This window comes from Trachurus japonicus, chromosome 6, assembly GCF_045865225.1.
Source record: "Trachurus japonicus isolate A0001 chromosome 6, Traja_1.0".
In the NCBI taxonomy this organism is placed as follows: Eukaryota; Metazoa; Chordata; class Actinopteri; order Carangiformes; family Carangidae; genus Trachurus; species Trachurus japonicus.
This window is the reverse complement of record NC_140912.1, coordinates 20,536,812-20,553,266: the sequence shown is the minus strand read 5'-3', so window position 1 is coordinate 20,553,266 and position 16,455 is coordinate 20,536,812. Positions and strand designations below refer to the sequence as shown.

Here is a 16,455-nt window from a genome sequence, read left to right as displayed (position 1 = left end):
TATTTGTTTTGGTTTTTTTTTGACTGAGATCATCTCGTCAGTTGCCAGAGACACAAAGATCAAAGGCAACACCTGATGATCTTCAAGTTTGTGTCTCACTTCATGTTATACAGGCAGGATGAGTCCATCTCTGCAGAGACCTTTCTCCCCAGAGCGCACTTAAAGGCAGCCAAGACACCAGACTACCTTACCGTATAATTAAGGAAAAATCCCTGCTGATATATGTGGTGAACTGCCGGGTGGGGGCGGGATCACCTGGCGTTCCCTGCATTAATAAGATGAGGAGAGGACAACAAGGACTCTAGCTTTTCATGTCAGACCTGTCATCTAAACTTAAAGACATACCTGCAGTGTCCATCTTTGCCATTACTGAAGACAACATCAACATTATCATCATCATTATCATCATGGCATGGCTCCAGGGCCCTATGCTTCTGATCAACTGAAATACAAGAATTTCAATGTCTTTTAAGAGCTAAAAAAAAAAAAAAAAAGACAGTATTAACAGATACAGCTAATGTAAAACATATAAACTGTTCCTGTCCTCTAACTATGAAGGAATGTGATATATATACAGTATGTGATACTTAATCTTGCCTCATAAGTTTTAAGGTAAACATTGCATTTTGAGGTCAACCCCTGTGTTCTTCTCTGGAGAGAGAAACAGTCATCCGTTTTATTCACCTCAACTTTGGCAGGCCCTCCACAGATGTTATCACTTAGAAATCAAAGCCTTCTTCAGCTCATGTAACATTTTTATTGATTAGAATTATATCCCAAATTATATTGTCAGTACATCTATTATCAAGGGAGGGAAACTATCATATCCTGATTTTATTTTAAGTAAAACATGAATGATTTTGAGAAACATTATTTTAATCACTCAGAGACCAGTCTATTAGGATAAAATCGTTTAATTTTATGTCTCGATCAGTAACTTCTTCCGCCCCCAAAGTGTTTTATGTTTTTCTTTTTATCAGTTCATTAGTTGTTGCCGTTTACTTGGTATTTATTGAGAGTTACAATGAGTAAGAGACATTTATGCGTGTGAGCAACAGATGAGCTCATTACCCAAGTGTGTCTCAGTGTCTGTCTGTGAACTATAAAATTTGTCATCTTTCTGACTTTAAGCAGACGTATCCGAAATGTCCACACCACCACATAACCACCACTGTCAACAGGCCGTAAACAGAGATATAATATCAGAAGCTCAGAGCCAAATCAATGCTATTAGAAATGGATGCAGTAGGTTTTGCATAAGTCTGTGTATCTGACTTTAGAGGGAACAGGGTATCCCCATGATAAGGAACAGAGGGAGAACAGGGACAGATTACTGCTTGGCAAACACCAGAAACTTGATTTCCCAACTTCTATGTGGGGTCTGCTGAGGCCAAGAGGAGAGCAAGAACAGGAATTTGTTGGTTAAGCAGCTGTTTCTCTAGAGGATGAGACTGGGCAACAAAGAGAGGAGGAGCAGAGAAAGAGAAAAATAAAAAGTGAGAACAAGGCAGACAGAAAAGAAAGTGGCTGTGTAACAGGAGGCTTGTTTTCCTCCAAATCAGATTTCTTTATAGCGACACAGGGGGTGAATGGTTCCAGGCAGCAGACAATGGGCCAACAGGTTCAATATTGACATTCTCCTTAGTGATAGCTGAGTTGGCTGGGTGAGGTCAGGGACTGGACCTTTTGTGTTAGTCAACCAGCATTAGTGGTCACGGCTGGGGGACACTTAATGTAACCTTGGCCTCTCAGTATAATGGAGGGTCTGAGCGAGGCCAGGAGAGGTCCCTCCCCTTTATGGGCCTTATTACCGTAAGAGAGCTCAGTCCTCCAGTGGCCCGATTCAAACACAGATCATTACTTTGTCAAAACAGCTACCAGACCACGCTGGCACACTCGCAAGCCAGCTTGTGTGGCAAACACGGTCTCGAAAGTGCCAGTTGTTGAGCGCAGCAGCCGTGGGAGATGAGGTGAGGAGAACAGTAGAAAAAGTAAGCAGAGCACTTTTGGAGAAGTGACCGTTTATTAGTTCTTATTCCAACAGCACTTACAATTAGACAAATTTGCTGGCAAGTCTTGGATGCTAGGCAAACACACATGCACACAAACACTGTGCACATTCTTTTCCCAGCGTTATGGCAAGACGTGCTACCGCAAAATAATAAAACACTCCAGCAAATTCCATGTCGTTGCTTTGCTGAAACATCTCTATTGTTGTTTACCTAAAGTGGTCAATTAATCCAAGGCAAACTCATAAAAGAGGAAAGGATGTGGGTTGTCCAGGTAGGCTGATCCAACTGGCTGAGAGTCAGGGCTACTAGGGATACCACACTGTACCACTCCCCAGTGTGGCAGAGGAAGAGGAGAGTAGGAGAGGGACGAGGAGACAGAAGGGAAGGGAAGGGGGAACTCCTAAGGGAAGAGGAGAGACAAAGGAGGAGGAGATGCTGAGGTGCTGGTGCCAGAGAGGAGGAGTAAAGGGAGAAGGAGGTGGAACACAAGAATAGGAGGAGGAAGGAAGGAGAGAAGGTCATCCGAGGTGATGGAGATTCTGCATGGTGGGCTGGTTTCATGAAAGATGGAGCTGGGCCACTCTCCTCCTCCTGTGATTCTGTTCTGGCTCGGGTTACTGGACGGGAGCCTTGCAAACACTCACACACACACACACACACACACACACACACACACAACACATGTCTCCAGTCTCCCACACACATGCTCATTCTTCTTTACTACATACTGAGTGTTTCTTACAGAAATAGAAGTGACATCACAACAGTCGCGTTGTAAATCAATACATGTTGCTCCCAGTGAAACACCCACGCGCACACATACGCGCATAGAGTTCCCCGTCAGTGGGTTGTCTCAGAGTCCGAACCACTCGGTGACCCCTCCTCTCCTGGGGTCGAGTTTCTGCCTCTGCTTCTCGTCCTCCATGAACTTCTCCTGCATCTCGTCCATGGAGCCCTCCTCCGGCGTCTTGTCCTTTTCCGGGAAGATGTTGGGGAAGGTGAACGTCTGGCTCTGGGCCTGGGATGCAGAGGCGAAAAAAACAAACAAACAAAAAAAAAAGCAAAATGAGCTAAGAAACCACCATGTCCCTACCTAAAAATATGAGGAATTCGTTTTTTATTATCCACTTAAAATCGATTCATAAGCCAATTTTCTGTGCAACGCAAGAATCGTGTCAAACTGCATTTTCCTTTTCTTTCCAGAGAAGAAGTGAGATACTGATTTGGAATTCAGGACACTGTTTCTGCCTCTATATCCCTCTTCCAGTTACACAAACGCTCTTTTTCTCTCTCTGGCATTCAATTTCTCCAACTCTCTCCCACATTTAATCTCTCAGCTCTCTCCATTTCTCTGGTCTTGATTTATTCAGAGGGAAAGGATGGTATCCATTATTTATTCCATACCAACCCATCTCTGGCCATGGCTAATGCATCGCTGGCCCAACTGTAGTCTGTGTCAGGATGCCGTAGAGTACAGTATTAACACACATGCATGCTTGTACACCCACACACACACAGACACACAAAAATAACAGGTCAGCGGGTGCATGCATGCACACATATCCATAGCCGATCCCTCTCAGCCATGGACACCTGGCAACAGGAATTCATTGTTATCAGTCTCAACTGGAGCCAGGCCATTGCCGTCCTTGAATGACTCAACTTCATTTAAAGCCTGATCGTAACTTGCAATGATGAAACTGCACTGCACAAGTGTCATTTTCATCACTGTGTTTTGGATTTTGAGCCAACTGTTAATCTTAGCAAATGTTCCCAAACTGATTAATGGTCACTAATGCTGTAGTTTACAACAGACAACAGCTTCCCGCTGAGAAACAGTCAAGTGTCATTATGTGACTCATAAACCTCTCAATTATATTATATGGAGGCATAGAACTATAAAATGAATTGCTTCCATGAACACAATTGTCAATCAACTACAGTACTCTGTTTGAATATGTGAAATATTTTGTTTGGGGTCAGTGTGTAGGCGTTAAGGAATGGTCTGGCTCTGATGTGAATGTTACTTTGTCTGTCTCCAACCCCCAAAATACCAAGAGAAACATGCATATAATTACCACATAGCATGGTTTAATTCCCAAAGGGGGAGACAACATAAAGCTCACTCAGCCAAAGATGCAGAATGGATTTGGCCTCATCTACTCTACTTGACTGGGACAACCTACAACAGGAGCCTGAGGTGTTATTACTGTATGTTTACACTTGTGCACATACAAATATGTTTTCTCAGGTGCATGGTTGCAGGTGTTTTTCATCTTAAAAGTGCAAGGTTATGACCATCTATAAACATTAAAAAACAGTTTTTCAATAAGATACAGATGCAAGACGGACTTCAGCTGTCGCACACAGTCATGAGATGCTCAATACCTCATATTTAAAATCAGTAGTCACTAGTTTTCTGTCTGGTTTTTATGTCTCCATGGATCCAAAATTTGTGGTGTTTGCTGTTTTGAGAGGACACTGTTAACTACAGTTTACAGCAAATGCAGTTATGACATGGGCTTAGTTTTAGAGACCTATGATAATAGAGAGTGAAGAGAAAAATGGGGAGGAAATATAAACGTGTCATAAATTATATTAAAGCGTCCCACAAATTCAACAACAATTAACAGTTTAGAAGAACACATTTCATCCTGCTTTTCCTTACTCTTTTAATATTACATTTTAAAAACCATCAAACCCCCAAATATATTTGATTTTCTTTTTTAAAAGAAAAACCAATGAGCCAGTCCACCCTCCAGTATTTCTTAGTTACTAACTGATCCTAATTTGGAGTTTGCAGTGAAAAACAAGACACCCTGGTGGGAGAGGCTGGCTGGTTTATAGCCTCCACAGATCCAGAGGTCATTGCATGAAGTTATTAACCGTAACCCAGTCTTTCTGCATGTGAACTGCAATCAGACCTGACATGTCCAATTTAACAAGACTGCCACGTCCTGGGATCAAACGCCATCAAACCATTTCAAAACATTACTGTGATGGAAAGGAGTATTTTGGTATCATCCTTTCAGACTTGAACTGATGTTACTCTGTAAAACCTGGCCATTTGAGTCTAAACTCTCCGATACCAGCTTTAGCAAACAGGGGGAGAAAAACATGCACAACCTTCAATCACAAGGAAAGCCACCCTGTTCATGTGTTCCCGTCCTGTGGCACCACCTGTGCTGCAAACTACAGGAGGGTTTTTAAGTGAGTGCAGTAATGCAAAAAGACAAACAAGAGTGCAGACTTAGTCAGGAGGAGAAGGCTTAGTCAGGCAGAGGCAGAGAGCTGCCAAACACCAAAGAAGCACCTGGAAACCAATGGCCTTGCCAAGGACCTCAGTGTCTCTCTGCACACACTACCATCGAGGAACGCAGAATCCAGAACACAAACACTGGACCACGCCAGGGAGAGTTTGCTGCAGGAGTCCGAGGAGCAGTGAGGACAAGGACCCAGCAAGGAGGGAAAAAAAACTGGAGGATGTAACTGGGAGAATACAGTAGGGGTAACTGAGGATGGACTCCACCACAGCACTATAAACACCAGACTTGGCAATAAGAGGAACAAAGAGGCTGTAAGCCAAACAGGACTTCATCCAACATGAACCGAACAATGTTGCATGACAGTTCACAGTTATACGGCACTGCACTGGACACCTTGTGTATACACATGGCAAAGATATTAACACTAGCCTCTGAGAGCGCGATTCACTCGCACACCAAAAACAAAAAAAAATTGAAAGCCCCGAGACTGAAATCAACAAAGCGCTGAGACTCGTTAAACAAGTCTTACTGTTGGCAACAGGCCACACCCTGTGAGCGTATGAGTGTGTGCACTTGTGTCAAGCGTGTGACGGACACATTTCCGTAGTGAGAGAAAGTGCTGGCAGACAGCATTCAGATTTTTGCTTGAAATACATACATCATGCCACAGCGGAGGCGAGGCTCATGTACACCGTGTCTCTGTGCACTACAAGCCAAAATGATCTCTCCTGTGCGTCTGTCTGCTCTCTGTGTTAATGTGTGACAACAGCATGGAGGAAATGTGTGTGTGTGTGTGTGAGAGTGCACGCTAGGGCTGCACGATTCTGGAAAAATGTGAATCACGATTTATTTGCTCAGAATTGAGATCACAATTCCCTGGGAAGATGTTTTTCACAAATTGAGATGTTTATCATTTATTGTGCAGGGTTTCCTGCAGAAAACATGTCAAGCCCAGTCGCAGGCTGGCAAGCGTGTTTTTTGCGATGGGGGCCCTATACTGTAGATAACAGATTCATGAATGGAGTGGTCGCATTTAGAAGGTGTGATTCCATGAGGCCTTGCATTAGATCAATGTTAAAAGTTGACTGGAAATTTGAAAATATGATTATGTAATCATTTGTTATTATAAGACATTTATTGAACATATTTTAAACACCAACTCTTGCAATGCTGTTTTAACAACCCCCCCCAAAAAAAAGAAAAGAAGAAAGAAAGAAAGAAAAATACAATTAAAATAAATAATATCAAGTGTTTGCACTAAAAACCTTAAGTAAAATTCTGACAGCACGTGAATCAAGGGTGTTTTCACGCAGGCAGTGTTAACACTGTCAGTGACCACAACTCAGGTGTGCACCAAAACAGCTGCACCGAGACGGCAGCTACAGTCCAACCCTGGTGTGGTCCGTCCGCTATGTGAATGCGGCTGGACCTCGATCGGCTCCAACTCCCTGATAACTCGGTTGTTGAAGTTTAGCGTTACTTCTCAGAGTTTCATTTTTACAATTGATCATGTAAACATGACATACCACACGTCTTTTTCGCTCATGGAAACATGACGCTCTGCCAGTGGTGCAGCGTTTGGAGCAGGGTGAAAACAAACCTGTGTGAAGGATTAAAACCAATGGTTCGATGTTTACTATGTCAGCTCGCAGAACACCTCGGCTGCTCTGACACTGCAGTGGTCGGCGTGCTAATAAGACAACGACAGTGCGGCGTTTGGGGGCACTTGAGAAATTCATAGAGGAAAATAGGAGTGTTTGTTTGTGATGCAGCGTTGTGGAATAAAATGCAGAAGAATCGTTGCCTTTCAGAAATGAGATCATATGTAGGTGTAAATTGAGATTGCGATTTTTTTAAAACTATTTGTGCCACCCGAGCGCACACCAAGTGATTACAGAGGAAGACCAAGTCCTGTCCAAAGAGGACAAATGTCAGGAAAGACAGTTAGGCATTATGTGCCTCCGAGGGTTTTTTCTTTCTGTAACCTAGTATGCTTCCTAGACGACAAACAGGAGGAGTGGATATTTTCCCTCAATCTGCCACGAGCTCCACCACGCTCCCAACTGAATCAAGATGCCATCCAAGAATATTGGGACGAGGCCCCACACTGCAGCGATGTAAACATACTCCTCTTACGCACATGAACAACCCATTACACCCACAGTTTCCCCCTCAATGGGAAAAGAAGGAGAAAGCTGGAGGGTGGGGGGGTTAAGAGTGGAAGGCAAATGTTGTCATTGACTCACTACCAACCCTTCTCACTTTCTCCATCTGTGCGTATGTGTATGTTTCCTTATTAAACTCTAATCCAATGACTTGTTCTGTTCCAGGAAGTGTGCATTTAGCATGTCGATCTGCCCTGTGTCACATTTGGGGGACCACATTCAGCCTTTTACCCAGCTGAATGGGGACAGCTGTCAAATTAGGGACAACAATCGAGAGTCCCCTTGTTGTTTTCACAGCAGTTACATTCACCAAAAACTGGTTTGTGTCTTTATTGGCATGCAGTGCTAGCGTGTAGCTTGTTTAAGCCTCCAGGGTATAAATGTACTTCAATGAAATGTCTCCAAATCAAACCTGGGTTTGTGCATTTGTGTGTGTGTAGGGCTCATGTGGCTACAACAGTCATACACAGACCAAAAGTAATCCTGTTTGAAGCCCCAGAGGGAGAAGGGAAAGAGGAGAGTGAAGAGAGAAGACCAGGCCAGAGATGGAAAGAGACACACAAAGGACAACTGTATTCTATCTGATTGACCTTTGCCTCTGATCTGTGACAAACTGAGCAAGCAGTCGTAACTCAAAAACAGCTGTAAAAAAAAAAGAAAAAGAAAAAAAAAGTCCTGTTGTGTTTCTGTGTAATAATTTCCTCTTACGAGAAGTAGAAAAAAAAAAGAAAAGAATGAAGAATGCTGACAAAAAATGGACAAATGTGTGTCCGGCAACCGTGGAATGCATGTGAAATCAATACAGAAGAAATGTGTAAGGGAAAGGGGAAGGGGGGTTGAGGCTTTTATTATTCATAAGCTTAGATTTAAGTATGAAATATGAAAGCTTTAGTTATTCTGGCTTGATGTGTTAAAATGCCTTTGATGAAAACAGGAAGGTGCCGGTGCACAGTGCCTTTCCAACCTGGAGCTGAATAGAATATTATGGAACAGTCACCAGCTGAGGACACAAAAGGCTGATTCAACCTGCTGATCTGAGAGTTAAAACATATGGGACACGACTGGACCAGATTGGAGGGGGACAGATGAGATACACATCAGCATTTAAATGCCTCTGACCAAGCTGCACAGTAAGCACAGAGTAAGAAGTATGCTACAAATCTGTAGAAAAAAAACAAAACAAAAGGAGGCTTTCAAAGATGATTACTCAACCCCATTGAGGTAGGTTTGACTTTATTTTCCAATATCCTCAATCCACAGAATAGCCTTCGTGGTATCAGATTTTATGTCCTCTGGACTAAAACAAGTTTGGAGCAACATTTTATTACTTTGAAGACTGTTCAACAGCTGTAAAACTACTTGAGGTCAAATGGCGACTTCCATTCAGATAATCTAGACAACTTAAAAATTGAATCCATCAGAAAATACATTCTAACCACTCTTTTACGACTTGAGATCAGCATTTCTTTTGTGCTCTTTGAAAACCTTGAGCACCTAGAGTTATTGGGGATCTAAATAGGATGTGACTGAGGGGTGGGGAGGAGGGTGGGGGCAAGTACACTGACTTATTGGATGACCACACTTGACCAAATTAGAGTACAGAGGAGCTCTCAATGTGGTCACAGCGTCTGAAATGGCTTTAAGTGGGCTGATAAAGTGAAACTGAACCATTCACATAAGCCCAAAGAGACAGGCAAGAGTCAGACAAACTACATATCTCGTATCCCCGTTGAAGGGCAACCGATGGGGGCATCAGAAGATAGAGCCATTCACAAAGCCAGTCAATAAAAATCGACCAGATGTTGGCGGCTGTCATTAGAGGGGACCGCATGCTGAAACAGAGAGGTGTTGACGATGCGGTGAGAAATCTCATGAGGCTGCGGCTCATGCGGCTGCGGTGGCAGTGTGGTGGTATGGTGGGGTAAGCCGTAGCAAAGCACAGAGACATCTTGAGTACTGGTGGTGGTGGTGGTGGTGCGTGTGTGTGAGTACGAGGTAGAGAAGACAGAGAGGTGTTCACGTTGCGGTAGAAGAGCCTGGCAGACTACAGAGGGAGAGACCACAGTGGTGAGGTTACCAGGATTAGAGCTGAGGGCAACTCCCTGCTGAGTGTGTGTGTGTGTGTATATAAACGCTATTTATCTAGGGAAACATTGACTGAGCATGCATCAGGCTCTTTTTCAGCAGTTCATGCAGCTGTACTCATCAACACCCAACACCGAGTTGGCTGGTAACCAGCTCCACTTGTCCATTTTGAGGTTATGTGCCTTGCTCAAGGGCAACTCAACTACAGAGAAGGCCAACTACTTACACTTGTTCAAAACAAGCCTCAGAAGCCGGACTGCGAGTTTTAAAGGTGTGATCACACCTTTGTGAGTCCGTTTTCTTTGGTCTCAACCACAGATGAAATTTTCGTTTCTTTTTGGTTCATTTAAGTTCACACTGCCCAATTACAAGTGAACCGGGCCTTGTAAAGGAAAGTCAGATGGACTCACAAGTAGCTTGTTTACTGGACAGAGTTTTGGCAACCTGTCGCCCTGCAAGATTACGATTTTGGCGGCCAAGGAGCAAAGTGAATAAAAACAAATTCGACACACGTTTGTTTAGGTTTAACGGAGCTCTGTGGACGTGTTTGTGCTTTTTTTTTTGCCACAACTTACCATCTCTGGTCGGTTGTAGGTAAAAATGAAATAACCGACTACAGTGATCAGTCCAGGCTGTGGTTTGCCTTTTGTTCATTTTGTTATACTAGGCAAACTTGAGTAACTACTGGCTATCCAATGTCAACATCCAGCTCCTTGTACCCATAAAATCATATGAAAAAATGACCAAACAATGGACGACATGTTCATGAGAATGTTTTTTTGGGCTGTTTCTTGTAGTTAGTTCAGATTACATTCTGACAAACCGTACCGAGTGTTCGGCGAATTGTGAACGCTTAAGCCAAGCAAAGAATCAATCAAAGCCCTCCATAATGGGCCCGATCAATAAAAAATCGGCACTGTTCCTGTAGCACTAGAATGATGGTTCAAAAATTGTATAATCTCTTTTTTTGTTTGTTTAAATCATTTGACCTTATTGTGTTAGTATTAGTAAATTGCTCATTTTAATGTCCAGATGAGAAGAAGAGCTGGTTTAACTTCACTATGATTATTTTCTAATGTGATGTGTTATATTTATATGACAATACTGTGATAACTTGAACCATGTCAGGCAGCCCTGAAGTACAGTTTTAACAGAGTATTGAGTACACAAACTAACCTAAAGCCACTATGACAGGCTAAAAGACAGGAACTCTATAATCTAGACCAAATTGGCAAACACCTCGAAAAGCAACAGATTACAACAGTATCAGTTCAAACATGCTTTGCTACACACTCTTGCTGTTGATTTTAGGTACTATACCCACATTGTTGACCTCTGCTCTGCGGTTTCTTAGTCTAAATTTGTGTTGTATAAGAGTGCTTTTGTTAATCTGCAATTACAAAGAAAAAATCATTGAAGACAACTGGGAGAGGCAGGAAAGACGATGGACGAGGGCAGGAGAGGAGAAGAGATGTAGCCTGATGATTGTAAACAGCTTCCACTGCCAGGCCCCTGGGTGGGCTACACATTCACTCTCACTTTATGTCATTAACAGACACACACAGACGCACACAGACACACACACACTTAAAGAAAGTTGATACCAAAACATAGATAAAGCTGGACTCTTGTCCTCAGGAAAGACAGCGAGGTGAGGATGGACGGGCTGATTCAGATTGAAGACAATGAAGCCAATTTATACAGCATGTCATCTTTGTTCAGCCAGCTAAAACAGAGCTAAACAGTCAGGTGAAAAAGTCAACTTTTGAGATGACATGAGAGCCGGAGGGAATGCATCAAAATAACAGCTGAGCATGAGAAACAGAGCACAGTGAAATCATCTCTCTCTGTAAAAGACAGTTAAGTGGCTGCGAGAGTAGACCACTAACCAATAGTATCCTGCTGTGGGTTCATTCAGGGTCATGACCCTGGCCCTCCCTCCAATTACAATGACATCTCTTCCACAGCCCGGCAACAGCCAAATAACTTGGTCAGCTTTGGCGAGCAGCAGTGTCTGTTTGTGTGTGTCTCCATGTCATTCATATTAATGACCTACGAGATGGATATTTTGGACAATGTTTGCAAACAGTGTTTTGTGTGCATTATTGTCTCTTACAAAAGGAAACATAAATTTCCTACTTGTACACTTATAAAGTTATAGTTATTTGTATATAATATTTTAAACAATTTATTACATGATCAGTTTTAAAGAGGATGTTGCATTATACAGAAGATCAAATTTATGGATGATAAATATCAACAGTTATGCTTTTGTTAATGCAGTCATACTGTGAGAACTAGTTTTCTCACTCATATTACAAAAAATATGGTCACAGTCTCCCCTTCTGTTCTTTACTTACAGCACTGTAATTGTCAGGAGTGTTTTTGCTGGACATGGAAATAAAACATTAGCACTTTTGTGTTTTTATTAACCTATAAATAACATTGAATGGCATGAAACACACTTTGTGAAATCACACTGGCCTTGAATCTTTGACCAGCTAATTCTAATGAATCCAGTTCACCCTTGAGTCCGACTGGAGGTTTGTGCCAGATGTAATGAAATTCCCTCAAGGTGGTCCAAACATGAGGTCACAGTGACCTTGACTTTTGACCTTCGACCACCAAAATCTTATCAGCTCATCCTTGAATCCAAGGGAATATGTGAACCATTTTGAAGAAATTCTGCTGAGGCGTTACTGAGATATTGTGTTCATGAGAGAGCGATGGACGGTCAACATGAATACATAATGCCTCCGGCTATGTCTATTGCCAGCACAAAGGATAAGATGTACTGTGGGGAGGGAGGGGGGCACTCAAGGCATTAAGGTGCACACAGACTCATATCTATTAGTGAGGCACAGAGTGATCCTCAGCCCTAGTGTGTACGTGCTTTATGGGACAAAGAGCAGGAGTCAGGCAGGTGGACGAGCAGTAGCTCTGGTGTCAACTGAAAATACTTTAAGATCTATCGCAGGGAACCTCTGACATACTAGTGCAGGGCATCCAGTGATACATGCACACATACTTCTGCCTAGAGACAAACAGAGGGTGTGTGCGTGCGGGTGTGCGCACGCACGCTCATGATAGTTTTCAAGTCTGGGCATGTCTTCTCCCAGCCTGCTACTGGAGACATTGGACCCTAGTAACAGAGCTCTCAGGAAAATATCATCACCATCTAAATACACACCCTGCCAAAGACATTTACATCCATCTGGTCTTGAACTGGACACTTGGAAGATAACAACAACAATAACAGTGACGGCAACAGCCAAGAATAACACAACCAAATACACTAACCCCATATTAGCGGTAATGACGAACAAACAGTGAATCGTAGTCGTATAGTCAATACTCTTAGACATCCACCCATCCACTGGTACCTAACACCGAATCACACCTAAACCATCCACCCCCCATTACACACACACACGCACGCACGCACACACACAAACAGCTGTTCACTATCATTATCCCCTCCATCTATGTCATCCACCCCCCAACCCCCACAATGTACCCCATTTCTCTCTCACCAACGCATGTAAACAACCCTCACATACCCTCCCCCCCAATTTCAAGCATCCCCTCCACCTACCCCGCCCCCCTCTCAGCCCCAGACCCAGCTATCTAGGCTACCAAACACACACAGAGAGTTAGGCCCTTGCACAAAAACACACACACACACACACACACACACACGCTCACCCCTACATGCACATGCAACATAAACATCCAGGCAATGCCCCTGCCCCCTCCCCAACTCTGAGGAATGCGGGGACCAGCTGGTGGAGAAAATAAAAAACGAAGAAGCATACCAAAACAGGAAATGCATCAGCAGGGGCCTATCAGAGGGCTTTATCAGGCTAGTGGCAGCCCTGTTGAGAACCTGGGTGGCGCCGTATGCTGATTGGCTGATCAAAGTGGCAGCTGTGTCATTACAGGTCAGGAGGTCAGGGGTAATCAAGAGAGGTTATGAGCATGTGAGTTTGTACGTTGTGTGTGTCCCTATTGGTGCGCGTGTGTGTTGCCATGGCTATCTAAATAAGGGGAACCTGGAGGAAATGTGGGAGGAAATGAGGGTGAGGAGAGAAGATGCTGCAGAGTGAGATAATGTAACGATTAGTCAAAAAAAAGGCAAAAGGAAAGACGGAGAAAGACGTAGTGGCAGAGAGAATGAAAAGTCCCGCGGATCCAACTGTGTATTCACGAAGCTGAGCTACGTTCATTTATTGTTGCGTCACGCTGGATTTCTTTACTGCCACTTGTCTCTGTTTTGTTTTTCTTGATAGATATCACCGACATAAAATTTGTTCTGGGAAAACATCTACCGCACATGTCATTAAAGCTTATATCATCTGAACTCAACTGAGTACAAAAGTCAGACATGTGAGAAAGAAACAGAGAGCCTCGACTGAATCCATTCAAAAAAAAAAAAGGTTTGCGTGTGAGATTCCAAACCGGATGGTTAAGACCCTCCTCTGTTCTCTATAATTCATGTTCTCTCTCCACTGAGCTCTTATGAAACCTACACGTACACTCATACACTCACACAGCCACACACACACACACACACATACACACACACAGGATTTTACTTAGGAGTGAATTTTCCAAATCAGGAGACACATAGGGAGATGGGGGCCTTTCAGTGTAGCTTGATTGCCAGGAAAAGCTTCTCCTTTTATTAGGCTCACCACCGGCATACCCGCACGTGTGTGCACACATATGTATGTACACACACTAATTAGTGTATCAACCCATTCCTTCCTTCTGAGGATTTATACGCCTAGAATGCTGACAGATACATTTAAGTGAAAGCCCGAGCTGCATGACTCTGGATAAAAGGCTAATCTTATCTCTTTCTCACTCAGAACTGTGAATAAAAATATATAATAATGTTACTTCTGCAACTGAAAGCTGAATCATTAAATCATGCTCTTGCTCTGTTTGTGCAATTTTGATTTTCTGGTTTGGTCATGGTATAATATATCAATAAAACACAGCAATTAGAAGATGTAGATGTACAATTAGAAGACGAGCATCCTTTGAACTCATTGCCTTGTCCTGAGTGTTTTGTCAAATTAACAAGAATAAAGTTAAATAAAAGTAAAAGGACAACTCTGGAAATCTGTACATTTCAATTCTTTTTAATTAAGTCTACTGTACCATCAAGTAATAATGAGATGCCTGTGATTGTAGATTTTTGGGTGTCTAGGACATTTAGTACGTTATTCACTCGTTTGCTTATTTTGATTGGTTTGCTTGCTTTGAATCACATTAAGCTTTATAACACAATAGGCCTTATTAGCTATTGTGTTCTACGTAGGAGCTCAGCATACAGGAGAAATGCGGTCATACAAGAATTGCTGGTGCTGAAAATTGAAACTGCAATTTTCATATGATGAATGACTTAGCCCTAACAGTATGTGAAGGAGGAAAACGAGAGAGACAGAGGGGAAGACAGCACGAGGGGAAAAGTGGCAGAAGTTAAAAATGTTAATTGGTGTGATAAGCAAGGGTGAGGCAGCACAGGGAAAGGGAAGGAAACAGAGCAGCAGACAGACAGACAAGGCTGTGTAAGGAAAGCCTGTGTTTGCGTGACAAGGTGAAAAGGAGGAAGAGGGAGGGAAGGAGAACGGGAGCCATCATGATCCAAATAGTTGAAAATAATAAAATTCCACACAGATAAGCAAGATTTCCCTCTCGGCCTGACCGCCTGATTCAGCACCTCCAGCTCCAGAGAGCCGGGGCCTCGCTCAGAGCGGAGAACAGGAACGGGAGGAAAAGGCAGGGGGTCACGGGGGTTTGCAGCCCCCCCATCCTGTACCCCTCTCCACCACAACCCCTCGGCCCAGCCAGAAACACACAGTCACACATATGCACACACAACCCCAGAGGGTCTATTGTTAAGCAACAAGGAGTCAAGAACAGATAGGATACAAGCTAGTGAGGCTGCGCTGAGCAGCAAAACGTTGCCATCTAGTGTCAGTCAAACAGAGAGGAGAGCCGGAGTTGGCCACAGCTTCTCTCTTATAATCACTCTCCATACAGCTGTTCCTTTCTCTCTCACCCCTTTTTCAGCTGTGTCACAACTCCTCCATGTTTGCCACTCAGTCTCTCCCTCTGTTTGTTTGTCTCTCTCTCTCCCCCCCCCCCCTCTCTCCCACCCTCTCCCTCTCTTGCTGACTCCCTGTTCTCTCACTTCGAGCGATGCCTTCCCCTGTGGATCGAGCGGGGGTGGAGAATGCGACAGAGAGAAACATGGGAAATGAGCAATTTCAATGAAGCTACCACTTATTCTGCAACTGTTGCTCCAACTCCGTATCTTGTTTTGTTCTGTGGTCGTCGGGTCAGGACATTGCTTTGGGGCAATGTGACTGGTGCATCTGGTTTGTTGTACTGCCGTCAGCGAGCTGAGCCCTGGAGAGAAACCTTGACACCTTTTTTTTTTTTTTTAACTACTTTTAGGAAAACTCAGTCACCAGGCACACAAACAATAGTGCAGACATATTAGTGGCTAACAGAGTCGTTTGTGTGTGTGTAAAAGAGATCTAATTTTAATGTGCCAATGTCCCCACAATAATAGAACTTATTAAAAAAAATTAGAAAGACAAGATCATGATTTTTCAAATCTTGCTAGAAAAAAAAACCTCTTAAAATGCAAAAGGATACATAATCACACTGAATTTCTGTAATGTTTTAATGAAAGAAAATCGTAGTTTTACTGTTAGACATGCATATAGTTTGCTATGTGAATGAATAAGTGTATGACTACTTTTTCAACAAAAAAAAAAATGACATCACTGGTTGTATGTGTAAACAAAACTAGCTGCTCACTTCATGACAACTAAAAGGTCGGTATTGTGACAACACCTCGGACCATCTGTGTGCCTGCTCTCCCATCTGCTGCAAACTTCTCATTCATCA

At 43.2% G+C, this 16,455-nt stretch overlaps 1 protein-coding gene across 1 annotated transcript in view; it reads right to left on the bottom strand.

The window, feature by feature from the left end:
* Positions 1–2,001: 2,001 nt before the first annotated feature.
* The window catches only part of mrpl23 (mitochondrial ribosomal protein L23), a 34,408-nt gene continuing 19,954 nt past the window's right edge, over positions 2,002–16,455 (bottom strand). Inside the window, exon 5 of the mRNA XM_085779679.1 lies at positions 2,002–3,030. Coding sequence (XP_085635805.1) covers positions 2,866–3,030 — 165 coding nt within the window. The 3' untranslated portion in view covers positions 2,002–2,865. The remainder of the gene's footprint in view (positions 3,031–16,455) is intronic.